Source organism: Austrofundulus limnaeus, unplaced genomic scaffold (genome assembly GCF_001266775.1).
Source record: "Austrofundulus limnaeus strain Quisiro unplaced genomic scaffold, Austrofundulus_limnaeus-1.0 Scaffold20, whole genome shotgun sequence".
Classification (NCBI taxonomy): domain Eukaryota; kingdom Metazoa; phylum Chordata; class Actinopteri; order Cyprinodontiformes; family Rivulidae; genus Austrofundulus; species Austrofundulus limnaeus.
In genome coordinates, this window is record NW_013952422.1 from 715,683 (window position 1) to 731,490 (window position 15,808).

A 15,808-nucleotide genomic window follows, 5' to 3' on the forward strand; every position below is an offset into this window, starting at 1 on the left:
CAGTATGTGTGTGTGTGTGTGTGTGTGTGTGTGTGTGTGTGTGTGTGTGTGTGTGTGTGTGTGTGTGTGTGTGTGTGTGTGGCAGAGAGTGGCAAAGAGAAGAAGAGAAAAGAAAATGGGGGAGGCACAGCTAGAAGAGCTTATAACATTAGTTCCTCTGAGTCAGACCACTGAACTTGGTTTCTTGTCATTGGCTCTCACAGACTCGTTGCTCAGCAGTAGCTGATTGTGGTTTGACCATTCCAGGACCGTTTTTTGTAAATCTGCGCAGCCTAGCTGCTTGAGAAGAATCCCAGAATTTCCTACACTCCAAAATACACTTGTGTAAACATTCCAAAATATCAAATGATAGGGATTTTACTGAGTGCTACGCAAATGGATAATCTCATGCAAAGACTCTCTTGCCTGCTTATTATTCTACCAAAACCCTCCTTTTATTTTTGTTTGAGGCTGTTTCTTCTGTTGGTTTTTTTTTTTCAGCTCTGTCCATCCTTTTCTCCTCACATGACACTGTTTGTCTCTTTCCAGTTGATGATGACTTCATTGGTCTCAGTGAGCTGCCAGAAACCTTCCCCTCAGACCCTCCGGAGCCACTGCCAGTGTTTTTGATGGAACCTGAGGAGGCCTACATAGTCAAGAACAAGCCAGTGAACCTGTACTGCAAGGCCACGCCCGCTACACAGATCTACTTTAAGTGCAACAGCGAGTGGGTCCACCAAAAAGAGCACACTGTGGAGGAGAGGGTTGATGATAACTCTGGTGAGTTAAAAAAAAGAATAATCATTTGTGTACTGCAGTTTTTGAGGAAACATTAGGAATTATACTTTAAAGTATGTTGTCTGTCATCAGAAATGTTGCAAGCCCTTTATGATCGTATTTTGTCTGATAAAAAATATGCACAAAAAATTGCTTAAACTATTTCAACTGGTACTGCTTGGCCTATTCAATCTGCCAGCAATCTTATCTGCAGAAAAGTCTTGGTCAGTGGGTGCTCACTAGAGAGAAAGAGTGGCAAATTTGTGCTACCATTTCTTTTATGTGTGTATCTTTTGAGGGTGGAGATACATGTGTTTGTGGGCATCCAAAAGTGAAGGTAGTGGAGTTCCAACAGGGTTGTTTTCTTCTGAACTTTGTGCCTGAAGGCATCATAGCTATTACACACAACAGCCCAGTACTGACTGGCTGCACTCAGCTACTGTATTGAAAACTGTTTTTTTTTACCCACAGGTACCAATCACATTGCATTTACCCTTTTCATTTCACTTTTTGCCACAGACATGTCTACAGGCTCACAAAAACACTCTGACAGCTGCTCCTTTACTCCAACATGACCATTTGGGGTCAGCTATAAGCACATAGTTTCTCACACTTAAATAATCAAAAGTGTGTCTTATCAAGGCGTTTGATAAGATTATACATCTTAAAGACTCTGATTTCCAACCTGCTTGATGAAACGTAAAGATAACAGAGCTGCTGTGATGTTGCAACAGGAGTTTTGTTGAGAGAAAAACAATCGCAAAGGAAAGGAAACCTGAACTCAACCTGAAATTCTTTCTTTTTTTCCCTAGTGTGCTTTAGGAAAATAGTACAAACCAGAGCATGTGTTTCATTGTTGGGATGATGGCAAACAACAGGAAGAAGGTAGTGATGGCTCTTAGCCTTTGTGTCAAGAGGTTTTGTGCCAAAAGCATCAACAAGGAAAAAAAAACAGCCCACACATCACACAAGCACCCACTCTACATAGCTGTATCCACAGGCTATTTACTGAGCAGATATTCATTCATTTATGCTCGTGCAATGCACACAAAACACACTCAAAGCAGCGAGAGCCCAGTGTGTGTGTTGCTGCTCTCAAGCCACTCCATGGCTCAGATTTCTCCAAATTGACAGAGAAGGAGAGCTGATAGAAACCAGCAAGCCTGGTCAATACCTCTAATAACATAGCCTGAAGGAACTGGATCTCTTCCCCTTCTGTTTCTGCTTTTATCTTCTTTCTGTTTTGCTGTCATATTGAGGAAAACCAATGTGCTTATGCAAATAACACAGATTGAGATATGACGATTAAGAGTACAAGAAACTGGAGACGGAAACAGCAGGTGTTCACTGAGGCCTCAGGCTGTATCCAGAGCGTATTTCTCCAGATGTTTTTCATTCTCATATGAACACTGTGTGAGGTACTGTGCAAACACTTCCAACACACAGATGTTTTGATCACCATCCACCACGCAAAATCTTCAGGGTAACATCTGACTGGTCTTACATTCATTTTCCAGCATGAGAATGATTTCAGATACGCATCTCAAAGACAAATATCTTCAGCCAACAACATATGCCAAGTCATTTAGACTACTTGGAGATACAGCAGGCATTAATGCCTGGAAAACATCAGTTACTGCAAATAAACCACTGTTTGCCTTTGTGTTCATACAAAGAGAGGCAGCTTGATGCCACATCAGTGAGGATGTTCAAATGTGAAGATGGCATCACAGGATCTGCTGAGTCACAACAAGATTCGTGTTGAAAACAATGTGTTCTATTGTTGTACGTTTGTGTCTTAAATTAAAACACAATTTCTTGAATGCAGCGTGGAAGTGGCCATGGAGTCAGATTATTCCATCAGTCAGATGATTAGCCTTTTTTTATTTATTAACATCAATTGCACATGAGTCTACTAAGCAGGTTAAAAGACAGGTCTGATACCAGAGTGTCAGGATACATTCACACCAGCCCTGTTTCGTTTATGTTAATTAAACACTGGTTTGTTTGCCTAGAAAGTTTGGTTTAGGGAGGTTTGAATAAAAATCGAACTCTGATGTGGACCAAAAAAGTGAACTCTAGATCTCGGCTCGGTCGAAGCAAACTCTGGTGTGGTTCGACTGCATATATGAATGCCAAGTGGTCCACAGTGGTCCAGTGCAGGGCATTCTGAGTAATAATAATGATAAAGTTACTCATGTCTGTGTAAGGTGGACATCACTGCCATGAAGTTGGATGCGCTCTGTGCACGCCACTTCATCTCAGCCATCATGTGTGAAAAACATTCTCCATGGTGCTGCCTCATCTTCCTCTCATGCTGAGCCCATTGTATGAGTGTACGTTTGACACATTTACCAAAGACAAAAAAAATAATAATAAAATAAAAATCCTTCAACCAGTTAAATATGATGCCACCCCCATATTTTGTGAGGAAGAAAATTGCTCCCAGTGTCTTCATCAGAGGTTTTTGTGTCATTTCCTTCACCAATTCTTGGTGCAGTGCCACCACAGGCAAGGGGGTGAACAGGTTGCTCAAAGGGTGTTGTTTGTTTGACACAGTGCAGTGTGAAAGTGAATCGTACCAGCTGAAAATTTAACAAATGTTGCAAGTTTTGTTCCCAATCAGAGTCTACAAGACTACCAGATGTGAAAATGCCCTTACTTTTCACCTTACATCCTTTTGTCAACACACATTCTGTTGTAAAGTGCTTTGTTGGGTACTTTACTGACAAACCTAAAAAAAGTTATTTTAGGCTAACATTTAAAAGAAAAATGTCATATCTGCCATTAAAAATTGCAAGATTTGTTTCTTGCTTTTAGATGTTTATTTGAGTAGGTAAATGGAAATGTTACTTTTAGAAAATGAAATACTGTACCTTTACCCTCAAAACTGTATTTAAAGCCAAGCCATCTATAATCCGTGTTTACTGACTGGTAATCACATTTGAGGCTAAATTACAGGACATTTCTTATTTATTTTCAAAATCTTTTAATGTATTTGAATAATGTCCTGATGCATCTCAGTAATCCAGGTAAAAAATCAAAAAGAAAAAAATTGTATAGGTCTTCTGGACGGGTTCTTCTCTAATGAAACATTTCGTCTCTCTTCCAAGAGACTTCTTCAGTCTGAGAGTTTCAGGCAAAATTCAGGCTTTTAAGCCCTGCCTCCATGTGACTGATACTCACATCACATGGCTATCGGTGACACCTAATTAACACTTATTGTTAACAGGGGGTGGAGTGATACTGGCAATAGCTGCGCTGTAGGAGGGGGACAACTGAAAATGGAGGCCACCACCTCTGTTTAATGATGGACGGTCTTTCTTCACTAAAATGGCTTCTTTTACTCCTCTCTCAAACCAACGTTCCTCRCTATCAAGAATGAGAACATCCTCATCTCTGAAAGAGTGACTGGTGGCCTGTAAATGAATGAAAACTGCAGAGTTCTGGCCATTAGATGTAGCTCGTCAGGTTGGCGTTCCTGGATTGCGATGTCTCAGTTTCGGATGGAGGACGGTTGGAAACTGGCGTATATCGTAAGCCCACCCACACAGACCAATATTTTCGTTTTGACTCCCACCACCCACTGGAACACAAGTTAGGAGTGATCAGGACTCTGTACCACAGAGCAGACAGTGTCCCTACAAACCCAGGAGCCAGGGAGAAAGAGAAATCACACACACGACAGGCCCTGGAGCAGTGTGGTTATCCTGACTGGGCTTTCCTGAAAGCAGACAGGAAACACAGACAGGATTCCATGCAACCTTCAGGTGAAAATGAAGAGCCCAAACCCAGACCCAAACCAGTGGTTATTCTGTATGTTGCGGTGTTTCGGAGAAACTGAGACGTTTATTTTCTAAACATGATGTCCCAGTGGCTTTCAAACCCCAAAACACATTGCGGCAAAGGCTGGTTCACCCCAAAGATCCGGTGCCCTGGCACAAACAGAGCAATGTTGTATATGCTGTTAAGTGCCAGGAGGACTGCGACCAGTTACACATCGGGGAAACAAAGCAGCCACTGTTCAAAAGAATGTCCCAACACAGACGAGCTACATCTAATGGCCAGAACTCTGCAGTTTTCACTCATTTACAGGCCAGCGGTCACTCTTTCAGAGATGAGGATGTTCTCATTCTTGATAGAGAGGAACGTTGGTTTGAGAGAGGAGTAAAAGAAGCCATTTTTGTGAAGAAAGACCGTCCATCATTAAACAGAGGTGGAGGCCTCCATTTTCAGTTGCCCCCCTCCTACAGCGCGGCTATAGCCAGTGTCACTCCACCCCCTGTTAACAATAAGTGTTAATTAGGTGTCAACGATAGACATGTGATGTGAGTATCAGTCACATGGAGGCTGGGCTTAAAAGCCTGAATTTTGCCTGAAACTCTCAGACTGAAGAAGTCTCTTGGAGAAGAGATGAAACGTTTCATTAGAGAAGAACCCATCCAGAAGACCTACACAATTTTTTTCTTTTTGATATATGAATAATAAACAGATGCAATTATGAACCACAAACATATCTACATGTATGTCATAAATTGGCCATAGACTTCCCTGATATCAAAAAATTGGCATCATTGGCCACGCAACACTGATCCATCAGTTTAAATGGAAAACAAAACACAGAACAACACTCCTGACAAGTAACCTAAAAAATAACTAAAATTCAGGATTGCATTTTATTTTCTTGGCTTCATTTTTGAATCAGTTGTTTAGTTTTTAAAAAGTGTGACATTATTCTGAAAATGTATTGGTTATGTTTTAGTGCTCTTAGCTTATACATCACAGCATAGACGATGAGTGCACCACATGTGCACACATGCTGCTGGAAACAGGCAGTCTCAGAGGAACGAATGACTTAGACAACATTTTGGCCAAAGTAATTAAAAATGCTGCTTATTATAAATTCTATGCTGGGACACGAAAGACAAAATCGCTCAAATACTTGAATGATGCAAATGTTCCTGTCGTGAAAACAACAGCCTGGCTAAAAGCACAATGAGAGCATCCTCAGTATTTGCAGAGCTATTCAAACGATGAGACTTGATTCACTTCACACAGCTTGAAACTACTCACCTGTTGATCTGCCTTGTGTGTTCAAGAGACATCAAGCACATATATTTCCACTTAAAGGCTTTTTAACCTGACAAGCAAGGCACACATGGCACAAAATAAATATAGAATGTTCCGCTGCTGAAGCCTTCACAGTTATGTTCTAGTTCCTGTTTGTCTCTCCTGTCTTTTTACTGTAACGTTTACATCCTGTTACTGAGGAGAAGTTTTAGTCTGTTTTGAAAAATACAAGTATTGATTTGAGCAAATGAGCCATAAATTAGTTCTAATCAGCACAAGTAATATACACCAGAGACGGCTTGTCACTTTCTCAGAAATATGAGGTAAGAAGCTCAAACAGGAGTACCTTTCATCTGGACATAATCAGAGCACTCCTTCCTCCCCCTCCTCCTCTTCCTTCAGCTAATCTTCAGTGGCCACTGCTGCCTCCTCTTCCTGACTGCTCTGATCAATGATGTTAGCCAGGGCTGAAACTACGGAGGTCGACCAGGTCATGGTAATAACTGCATTAATAATGAATCATTTTAAATGAAGTGCCAGCTATGAAGGGGACATTATGTGAGATCAGTTTTAGGGCTAATGGCCACAGTGGTGTGAAGTAGCACCTCATCACTGGCCCCGACTGTTGTGTTGCCACAGATGTAGTGCCCGACAGCGCAAGAGATGCTAGCTGAGCAAACACATGCACTCACAGGATGAGGTCAGAGGCAGTTCAAAGTTCTGATTTCCCAGTCGAGTGATTCCTCTGATGTGTCTGAAAGTGGAACGCACTCAGAGAATCCTAATCCTGGTGTAAAAAAAAAAAATCATGAATGACTTTTAAAGTCAACAGATATGTAGTCATCCTGAGCAATTTAAGTGTTATACAGAATTATTCAAACAAGTGTTAAAATATTGATCAATTTAAACAAAGACGAAAAAGATGACTTCTCCGTGTGCATAGGGAAGAGAATTTAGAGATTGCATTTATTGTTGCTGCTGTTGATTTTTTGTTCTCCCTTTCTACATTCTTGACATTTCCCAACTAACAAAACATCCTTTTTGGCAAACACATTAGCATAACAGCGCTTCCTCCCTTTGCACTAACACACACGCTTGTGGAATAGTGCAGAAGCAAATGGTGACACGGAAGACAGACTGCTCCTCTGCCTGTCGGCACACTGCGTAAATTTTACATGAGGGCTAAGCTGGTGCGTTGGAGATGCCTGGTGTGTGTGTGTGTGTGTGTGTGTGTGTGTGTGTGTGTGCGCGTGTGCGTGTGTGTGTGTGTGCACTAAAACAAGAAGTCTGTGTTAATGCACTGAACCTGAAATAAAATGGCATGCTCATTTTTTTACCCATCTATTCTCAATGCATTTTTCATTCAGTCAGGGTTTCTGACACCTACTGGAAAAACCTGTGTGTACTGTGAACTACTGTACAATTTAAATACTTTAATATAATTATCTATAGGAGGTCCTCATTACGTACTGCCAATACAAGAAAGAGAACCCATGTTTAATTTTTATTGCTATAATTATTTATGTTTTGCTAATATACAGTCATAAGCAGCAGCTATAATTATTTATTTGCTTTATGGTCTAATGTGATGTTGTGGAATTCTTATTTTCTGTATCACCTTGACACTGACCACTTGTTCCTGTTCCTGAAGATATGAACACTTGTTCATATCTTGTGATATCCTTCCGGACGTCAGCATCAAGTTGACCTATTTCCGTGTATCAGGATGGGGCAGGTTATGATTGGTTGTTCATTCTCACACGATGTTAGATGACAGAATGCTGTATATGAGGCCTCTCGAGACACAGTGTGCGAGAGAGTTAGACAGTGAGCAGTGTGGAGAGACAGACAGAGAGGCACAGAGACAGGCCACGTTCTCTGTGCCTCTCTGTCTGTCTCTCCACACTGCTCACTGCTCATTGCCATAACATGTGATATTGTCGTATTTGCAACATTAACAGAAATGACACAAAGCATTCAACTTATGCAAAAGAAAAGTGAAATTGTGTTTTTCATTTTATTAAAGGAACATTAAGCTAATGGTTGCAGCAAATGCAGCATAGCTGTGCATTCATTCATCCAGCGGGAAAACTTGAGACAATTTTTAAATTACCTTGATCTACCTTCTTGTAAATTTCGATTACCAACCGAGATTCTCAGTGTGTTCCAAATTAGCACATCTTGTCTCGACTCCATTTGGCAGCAAATCGCTCTGTAATGAATTAGATTGCAGGAATAGATTAAATTACAGGCTGATTGCTCATTGGTGCACAGATAAGTCAATGATCTATGACACTATTTTAAGTCAGTAATGATGTCATGCTGACAAGACTGCATTTTATACGTTAGATCATTTCATTATAAATCAGGTTTATGAATATGTATGGAAATTTGTGTTTGGTTGATTTTTTTTTGTTGCAACAATGCTTCTTGGCAATCCTTGGAAAGCCTTATAATTTCCCTTTTAAGTGGCACCACATTTGTTAAGGAACAAGCATTTGTGGGTTGCACAAATGAAAACTTTGCCAAATCTTCTCTGCCATTGTTTGGAGCTTCGGGTACCCCCAGGTGATGCCAATCAAGTGCTCGATATAAGATTTATTTATAATTAAAAAAATCAACTCCAACTTTCTGACTGAATTAACAGACAGTTTTCTGTAGAATACTGTATGTGGTAAAGACTTTGGGGGACAAAAAAAATCTATTTTGGACAAAACTTTGTCATCAGAATGTGTTTAAAAGATGCTACATCAACCTTACATCAATAATAACCCCCCAGCTGTTGGTTTCTGTAAACCACCCAGATACTAATTGCTTAAAAGTTTTACGTGACCAAGGAAAGATGTTTTCAACACAAGTTTTACTTACTAAAAGAAAAGTCTCACTGCTGATGTGTAAGTCTCAAAGGCATAAATTTGCCAAAAGACAACAATTGTTTACTGTGCATAAAACAGCTTTGCTATAATTAAAGTCTGACTGCACTGTCTTCCACCCCTTCATTTACCCCCGTTAAGTCATTGTTTTGTAGTATTTTGCTGCAGCCACAGAAATAGGACCAAAGATAACCATGTGAATTTGTTTGGCAGTCATAAAACGTTGCCCTTGGAAGGACAGTAATACCCATCAACAACATTACCACAGTAGACCTGGTCATTATAGGTTTATAGGTAAATCAGTTGCTTTTTTATTTTCTCTCTCTTTTCCTTGTTCTTGTGTCATAACATCAGTTTAGTCCTCGTGGCACAACCTGGTGATGGTGCTGTAGTGTTGCAGGCGCATAAAATGACTCAGTAGCAGCTGGGAATGATTTGAAAGTCACAGCCCAGTTTCACATCACTGCTGACCAGATACAGGAGCATGACACGTTCAGGAAAATTACATCAACTTGACTTCTTCCCCCAAACCCAACAGGTCACTCAACCCCTATTTCTAAACCTAATGTGGCAGGACTTTTAGGAGATGAGGTTTGATGGAATATTCCCGGCGTGAATGTTCTTTTGAAAAAAGAGAAGCCTTGCAGGATATTTGAATATGAGTTTCCAGCATAGATCCATGCAAAATTCAAGCTTTTTTGGAGGGGAAAAGCATGCAGCTGGAGCAAAAGGAACCATTACAAAACATATAGAATATTTTACTTCTTGTAACTTTAACTCTGCTCATGTTAGGCTCAGACACTAAAAAACACAAACAAATATTTCATTTAAGAAAACAGGTACAGTTGTGGTCAGAAGGCTATGCTCATTCATGAATTCATTTAGGCGTTTTGCAGGGTGAAATACAGCATAAAACAAGGATTGAGTGCACAAGTTTAAAATTAATGTAGAGGTTCAAAATATGTGCTTACACCAACCTATTTTTTGTCTTGTAGCAAGTTGGAACTCGACTGTGTGCTTTTTGTAGCCATTACCAAGCTTCTGGTATAATTCTGGCTGAATATTTGACCACTCTCCTTGGCAGAATTCATTTAAATTGGTCAGTTTGCTGGCACAGGCTCAGCATTTAAACAACGTGCATAATTAACTTTAATCAAATTGCGGTCAGGCCTTTTGGAAAACCAATGCAAAAGCCTAATGTTAGCCTGCTTTATCCAATCAGAAACTGCTCTGATGTGTTTGGGGTCATTGTCCTGTTGGAACACCCAGCTGTGTCCATGTTTCAGCTGTCTTTCTGTTGAATTTAAAGTGATTAAAAATGTGTGCGCTTTGTCCAGTGCCCCAATATCCCATGACACTACCACCACCATGCTTGAGAGTTGGTGCAACGTTTTTAGTTTGAAAGCTTTGCCTCAACTCCTTCAAGACACGTTTCTTGACATTCAGTCATTGTCTAGCTTAACCCTCTTTTTTTCACCAGAAGACTTTTGGCTTGTCAATGAGGGCAGCTGCAAAGCATAGTCAATATTTATATTGAGCCTGAGTAGTTCCTGGGTTGTTTCTGATTATTTTAATCAATTTTCTTTTATGTGAGGATGATAGATGAGTATTAATTAATCTAATTAGTGCTGTCAAACAAATATTTTTAATGCTCTCAATGAAATACTACCAGCTACAGTCCCAAAAAGAAGTTAATTGTCATTTCACGCTGCCAAACAATGGTTCAATTTATTTATTAACCCCCCTCCCCGCAATAGGTTCATGAACATCTGATTAAATGAAAAGCATCAATATGTTTAACAAATGTTCTTTGACTTTACAGACTACAGATCTCAAAGAGTATATAATACATGTAGTCACAAAAATCTATATGTACAAGAACAGATCTACACACTACAGTGAAAGCAGCATGATCTGCTCTAGAGTGGCAGCTGTGGGTAGAGGCATTTGTTCAGAGGAAGGTTTGTTTGTTTGGGTCCTGGCACCCAAATGAGCGGTAATCAGAGGAGTTAGCAAACAGGATTGTGTTAGCCATGATGCCAAGATTCCACCCCCACAGGGCCCAGACGTAAACAGCTCAGTGCTCAGTCTTTATAATCAGGCCAGATTGACAAAAACTCACATTGTGGGAGGTTAGTGGGGTTTACTGCCAGCTGACTTTTTAAAAATGTTGACTTCCTGCTGTAGTTTTCACCTGTTGCGTGTGCATTCCTTTGTATGGTATTTCCCGCAGTTTTTTTTTTTTTTTTTTTTTTTTGCCTTTTGTCTCTTTGATATCATTTTTTTTCTTGTCTGATCCTTTCTTCTTCATCCTTTTCGTCCTTTCCTGCAGGCCTGGTTGTGAGAGAGGCCCGCATAGAGATCACTCGACAGCAGGTGGAGGAGTTGTTTGGGCCTGAGGACTTCTGGTGTCAGTGTGTGGCTTGGAGCTCCGCTGGAACCACCAAAAGCCGTAAAGCCCACGTCCGCATCGCCTGTGAGTACCTCTCACTCAGCTATTATCTCCTCTCTTATATTTTATATTCCTCACCAAACGAAATCTCTTGACAGCCAGACAGTTCATGTCAGACTCTGAGAGCAAAGTCAGTTGTTAAAAAGGATTTTTATCACCCTCCGCTGAAGACTAAAAGGCGATTAGGTTTTTTGGAAAATATGTCGTGAACCATCTGACAGGCTTAGATTAAACTCTAAGGAGGCAATGATTGGATGTACAACACCAGATTCAAGATGGCTGCCACAGCCAACTAACATTAGAAAACACAAAAATGGTTGTAACTTATCTAGTTTTGCATCACTGAGTCATATTCTGGTGTGGTAGTAGCTGAGTATCATCTACAAAACAGATTCTGAGCATTACACACGGTGCAACATCATTGCTAAAAGGTTAGCATTTATTGTTGCAGTCAACTCTGTTAGCAAAATATCTTGTGAACCTCTGAATTCTGAGTAGCTTTTTTCAGTTCAAAATAAACCTTTCAAAGAAGTACAGAGGAAGTGGAGACACAGACACTATGGTGCATGATTATACCAGTGTTTTTTTTTTTTTCTTCTTCCACGGCCCTCATTTGTTTTCAGTCTGTGTGTTTGTCCTCTTTCTAAATAACACAACACAACTTTTTTTTTCCCAGTGTAATGAGAAACATTCTGTGCCGACTCTGTAGTTTAGCTTCATTTTAGTCGTTTTCCCCAAAGGATGCTTCAGCAAGAACCCAAATAGCAAAGAAACCCCCCAAAGACTTGGCGCGGTAAACAAACTTGTTTAAATGGAGTTGCGGCATCAAGGCAACATTTTTGCAACGCGACACAGATTATGTAACTCAACTGCCTTTGCGCTGTTGTCAAAATGTCACCTGAAGGGACTTCTTTTGTAGCATCAGCTAGATTGATGCACTTCCCCGACTCCTGTCAGTCATTTTTATGAAGGTGACAAACTCTTTTGCCCAAGTTTGCACTTTGTTTTTCTCTCTGCCTGTATTGTAACTAAGTATTTGACAGGAAATCCAATGGTATGCTACAAATGAGTTTACGTAAACATAATAGTGCAGATCAAAAAGAAAAAAATAAGTAGGTCCTCTGGATGGGTAGAAGAACCCATACAGAAGACCTAATTATTGTTTTCTTTTTGAATTTTTCGACCTGGATTACTGAGATGGGTCGGGACATTATAGTGCAGAAGACAGAAAGGCAAAGAGTCCATATAAATGGTTTCCACCTAAAACACTCAATTTAACCACTTAGCATCCATGTGTTTTAATTATAACCATTCAAATCCTTTATTTCACCACCATCTAATTATATAACTCCCAACTGTCTCACCTGCTGTTTGCTCCCATTTTCTTCACAGTTACTCTCTAAATTTAGCATTTTCTCCTTATTTCAAACACCAGTCATTCTTATTCCTGCTTCTATTATACCAGCCTGGTGGATCAGAATCATGCCTCTCAGTCCCCCACCGAGCACGCTCCTGCTGCTCCACCTCCTATAATCACCCATGATGAGGGGCCTGCCAGCACTAACCGATCCCTCAAATCACAATGGACCCCTCTTCCCCTCCCATTAGCTTCTGCTGAATGGATTAGCTCCTCGACTGGGTTTTCTCTTCAGGCAGGCTTCTTGTCAGAGGCAGACTCCATCCCGTTAGGCTAATGGAAACCGGGGTTGTTTTCCTCTCCTCTCCCATCATCTAAACATATGCAGTTTAATCCGATGGTGAGTCACAGCTTGTGCCGGTGAGCTGAAAGATTGCTGCGTTAAGGCAGGAGCTTTCAAATTGGCTGCCCGAGCATCAAGAGCAGCAGGCTGGAAGATGGAACGGGGAGAGAGAAAAAAAGTCCCTCAAACATTTATAAAGTTGTTTTAATTGGCCTCCAATGTTTGGATGTGGACACTGCTTGGCAAAAGCAGGGGACGAAAAGTATGTGCCTCAAAGTTCAGTTCAACAAATTAACAGGAATCCATTTAAAAGGTCCTGAGCGAGTTCATTGTTTTCAGAAAGCTGGGAAATGAATTTCTTGTCTGTTTCAATTTGTTTTTTTGTTTTTTTACCTTTGGTAAGACCTCAGCTGTATTGCGAGTGACTTCACTAACATTTTGCTATTGATTAAAAATCAGCCCCCACGAGTGTTCACTGTCACTCCTAATCCAGCCTCGCTCCAGTAGCTAATGATTCACTCAGTGAGAAATAAACCATTCCTAAAGTGTGAAGCTGCAGTGAGTTAGCACGACGTGTAGCCAAACACACCCACTTAAAGTAATGGTTGTCATATGGGCATCTTTCCGTGGGCTTGCGAGGTTTGAAATGTTTGTATGGGGAAGGGAGAATGGCGTGACGCCCACAGGAATGTAGACTCAGCTCATCTCAGACGGCTTGGTGCACCACCGGGACGTCCAGGATTTCAACAAGTGAAAAAAAAAAGAAAAGACTTGAGGGTGGATGAACACTTTAGATCTATCTTTAATAAAAACATACAGTATTCTTTCTAATTACTCTTTAATCAATGATTCTAATTATAAAGAAAATAATAAATAAATTCACCACTGTTTTGAATAATTAGTAGTAGAATTAAAGGACTGGCATTCATATCTCAAGATGCTTCACTGAATGTTGTGACTGGCTCTCACAGATACCAGTTTAGCTAAGTATCTGTAAAATTCACAGAGATATAGCCAGTTTTGTGTTGATTAGCTGTGGCAGGAATTTTGAAATGAAGCTGATCAGATGTAGATGTACGTCCAGTGAATATCCTAAATATCTCAGTGAAATCTGTGCAGTGTTTCATGAGATATTTTACTAACTGACAGACAGTTGACTTTATACAAACGTAGCACTAAATGAAAAGAGATTAATGTTTGGTAGATTATTTCTTTGTTGTAACAATGCTTCTTGACCATAAATCTTATATCGTTGGCAAGCCTGTTAAGTTCCCTTTTAAATGGCGCCACATTTGAAAGGAACATGCATTTGTGGGATGAGCAGTAGAGATGTGGGTTGTACACATGACAAATTAGCCAAATTCTCTCTGCCAGGTTATGTTGGTGTTGCTATTGACTCTTGTTTTGAGGTTCTAGTACCCTGAGGTGATGCCAGTCAGGTGCTCTGTATAAGATTTATTGCCAAAAACCATTGTTACAACAAAGAAGCATTCTACTGAACATAAATGTCCTTACGTTTTATTTTAAGCATATTTAGAGGCAACACTTTGGACAAAAATCCTGCACCATCTGTTAGCATCAGAATGTGTTGGTGATCAGTCTCTATTGCTCTGCAAAGTTTTAGCTTAATATATGTAAAATTAACTGAATTATAGCCATTTAGCCATTTTTAATCAGTTGGCAATGGCAGCTAATTTTACTTGAGCTGACTCCAAATGTTAATCAGTTGTTGATATACATTAAAAGATTATTTTCAGCAAATTTCATTAAAGTTTTTCTAGTTGCTTTTTTAGATATTGTGCTAACATTGCAGACAAACACTTGCAAAACATCAGTCAAAGCTATGAGTGTTGAGCTACAAACCAGTTTTAGCATAAAAAAAGACTTTAAAAAAGCTTTTGTGGCACAAAGATGTCAGCGTTCTTCCTGTTTGTGTCTGCTGCTTGGAATTTTATTGTGAAATAGCTTTGGTTGAAACTTAGCCCCCTCTGGGACCTTATCGCCAGTAAGTGGCTGCCAGCTTTTATGGTTTACTCTAAACAGCCCAGTGGCGGGCTGAATTACTGCACACCGAGCAGCCGTATCAGCACCCATGAAGACTTCCATATGCTGTAACACTTTTATGTGAGGAAATCAAATTGAATTTATTAGATTTCGCTGTGGTGCATATGCCGTAAATCAAAATGTATCAGGAAAAGGAAAAAGAATGTGTGACTGAATAACCTCCTCACCTGTCACATTGTGTCTCTGTAATCTTTTGTTTTTCAGAGGTTGCTTGAGGAAGTAAATCTCTGCATTGTTTATTCTTTTTTCTTATATCACAGGATTACTTGTAAAACTACAAAACAGCAATACTTTTTAAACATTTTCCCACATTGGTTTCTTCTGACTTAAAATGCATATATTTTTGCCCTTGAATTAGATTCCATAAACTTTTTTCAAAGAAAAAGCCCCTGTAGTCATTACCTTTTTCAGAAATTTCAACTAGAAATTGCTTTCAATTCAACACACTCCCTCTTAGCTTTTATAACTCACAAAAATTTATGGAATTGAAGCTTACATTCCCCTGAAAACATGCTCTTAAGTTGAAGGACAAGTGCTCTTGTGGAAGGCTTAATTTAATCTCTTTTTCTTTTTTGTTGTTGTTGTTGCCTTTAACAAAACAAATGAACCTTTGAAAAAACAAAATGTATTGTTCAGTTCTTTTGAGTCAATCCAAACCTTGTATTGTGCAACAATGTGATTTAGTTTCTTTTTTATAGGAAGAAAACAGCAAAATGGTTTACTTTCAAAACATTGTCTTCTAATTTGTTAGCTGTTAAATTGAATAAAAATAAATGATCATAAAATTCATCTCAGCTAATCTTAAGATGTGTTTCTTCTTGAATACATAAAAGTGAATCAGGGGCTGTCTGAACTAGCTTGGTTTTATGTGGACAGCATTATTTGTATTATTG

General features: G+C 39.7%; 1 protein-coding gene across 2 annotated transcripts in view; it reads left to right on the forward strand.

Moving 5' to 3' along the window:
• Positions 1 to 528: 528 nt before the first annotated feature.
• The window catches only part of unc5cb (unc-5 netrin receptor Cb), a gene marked incomplete at its 5' end in the record, with an annotated part of 69,676 nt that continues 54,396 nt past the window's right edge, over positions 529 to 15,808 (forward strand). For both annotated transcript variants that reach the window (XM_014003714.1, XM_014003715.1), the window contains 2 exon segments: positions 529 to 759; positions 11,032 to 11,175. In XM_014003714.1, the coding sequence (XP_013859168.1) occupies positions 529 to 759; positions 11,032 to 11,175 (375 nt within the window).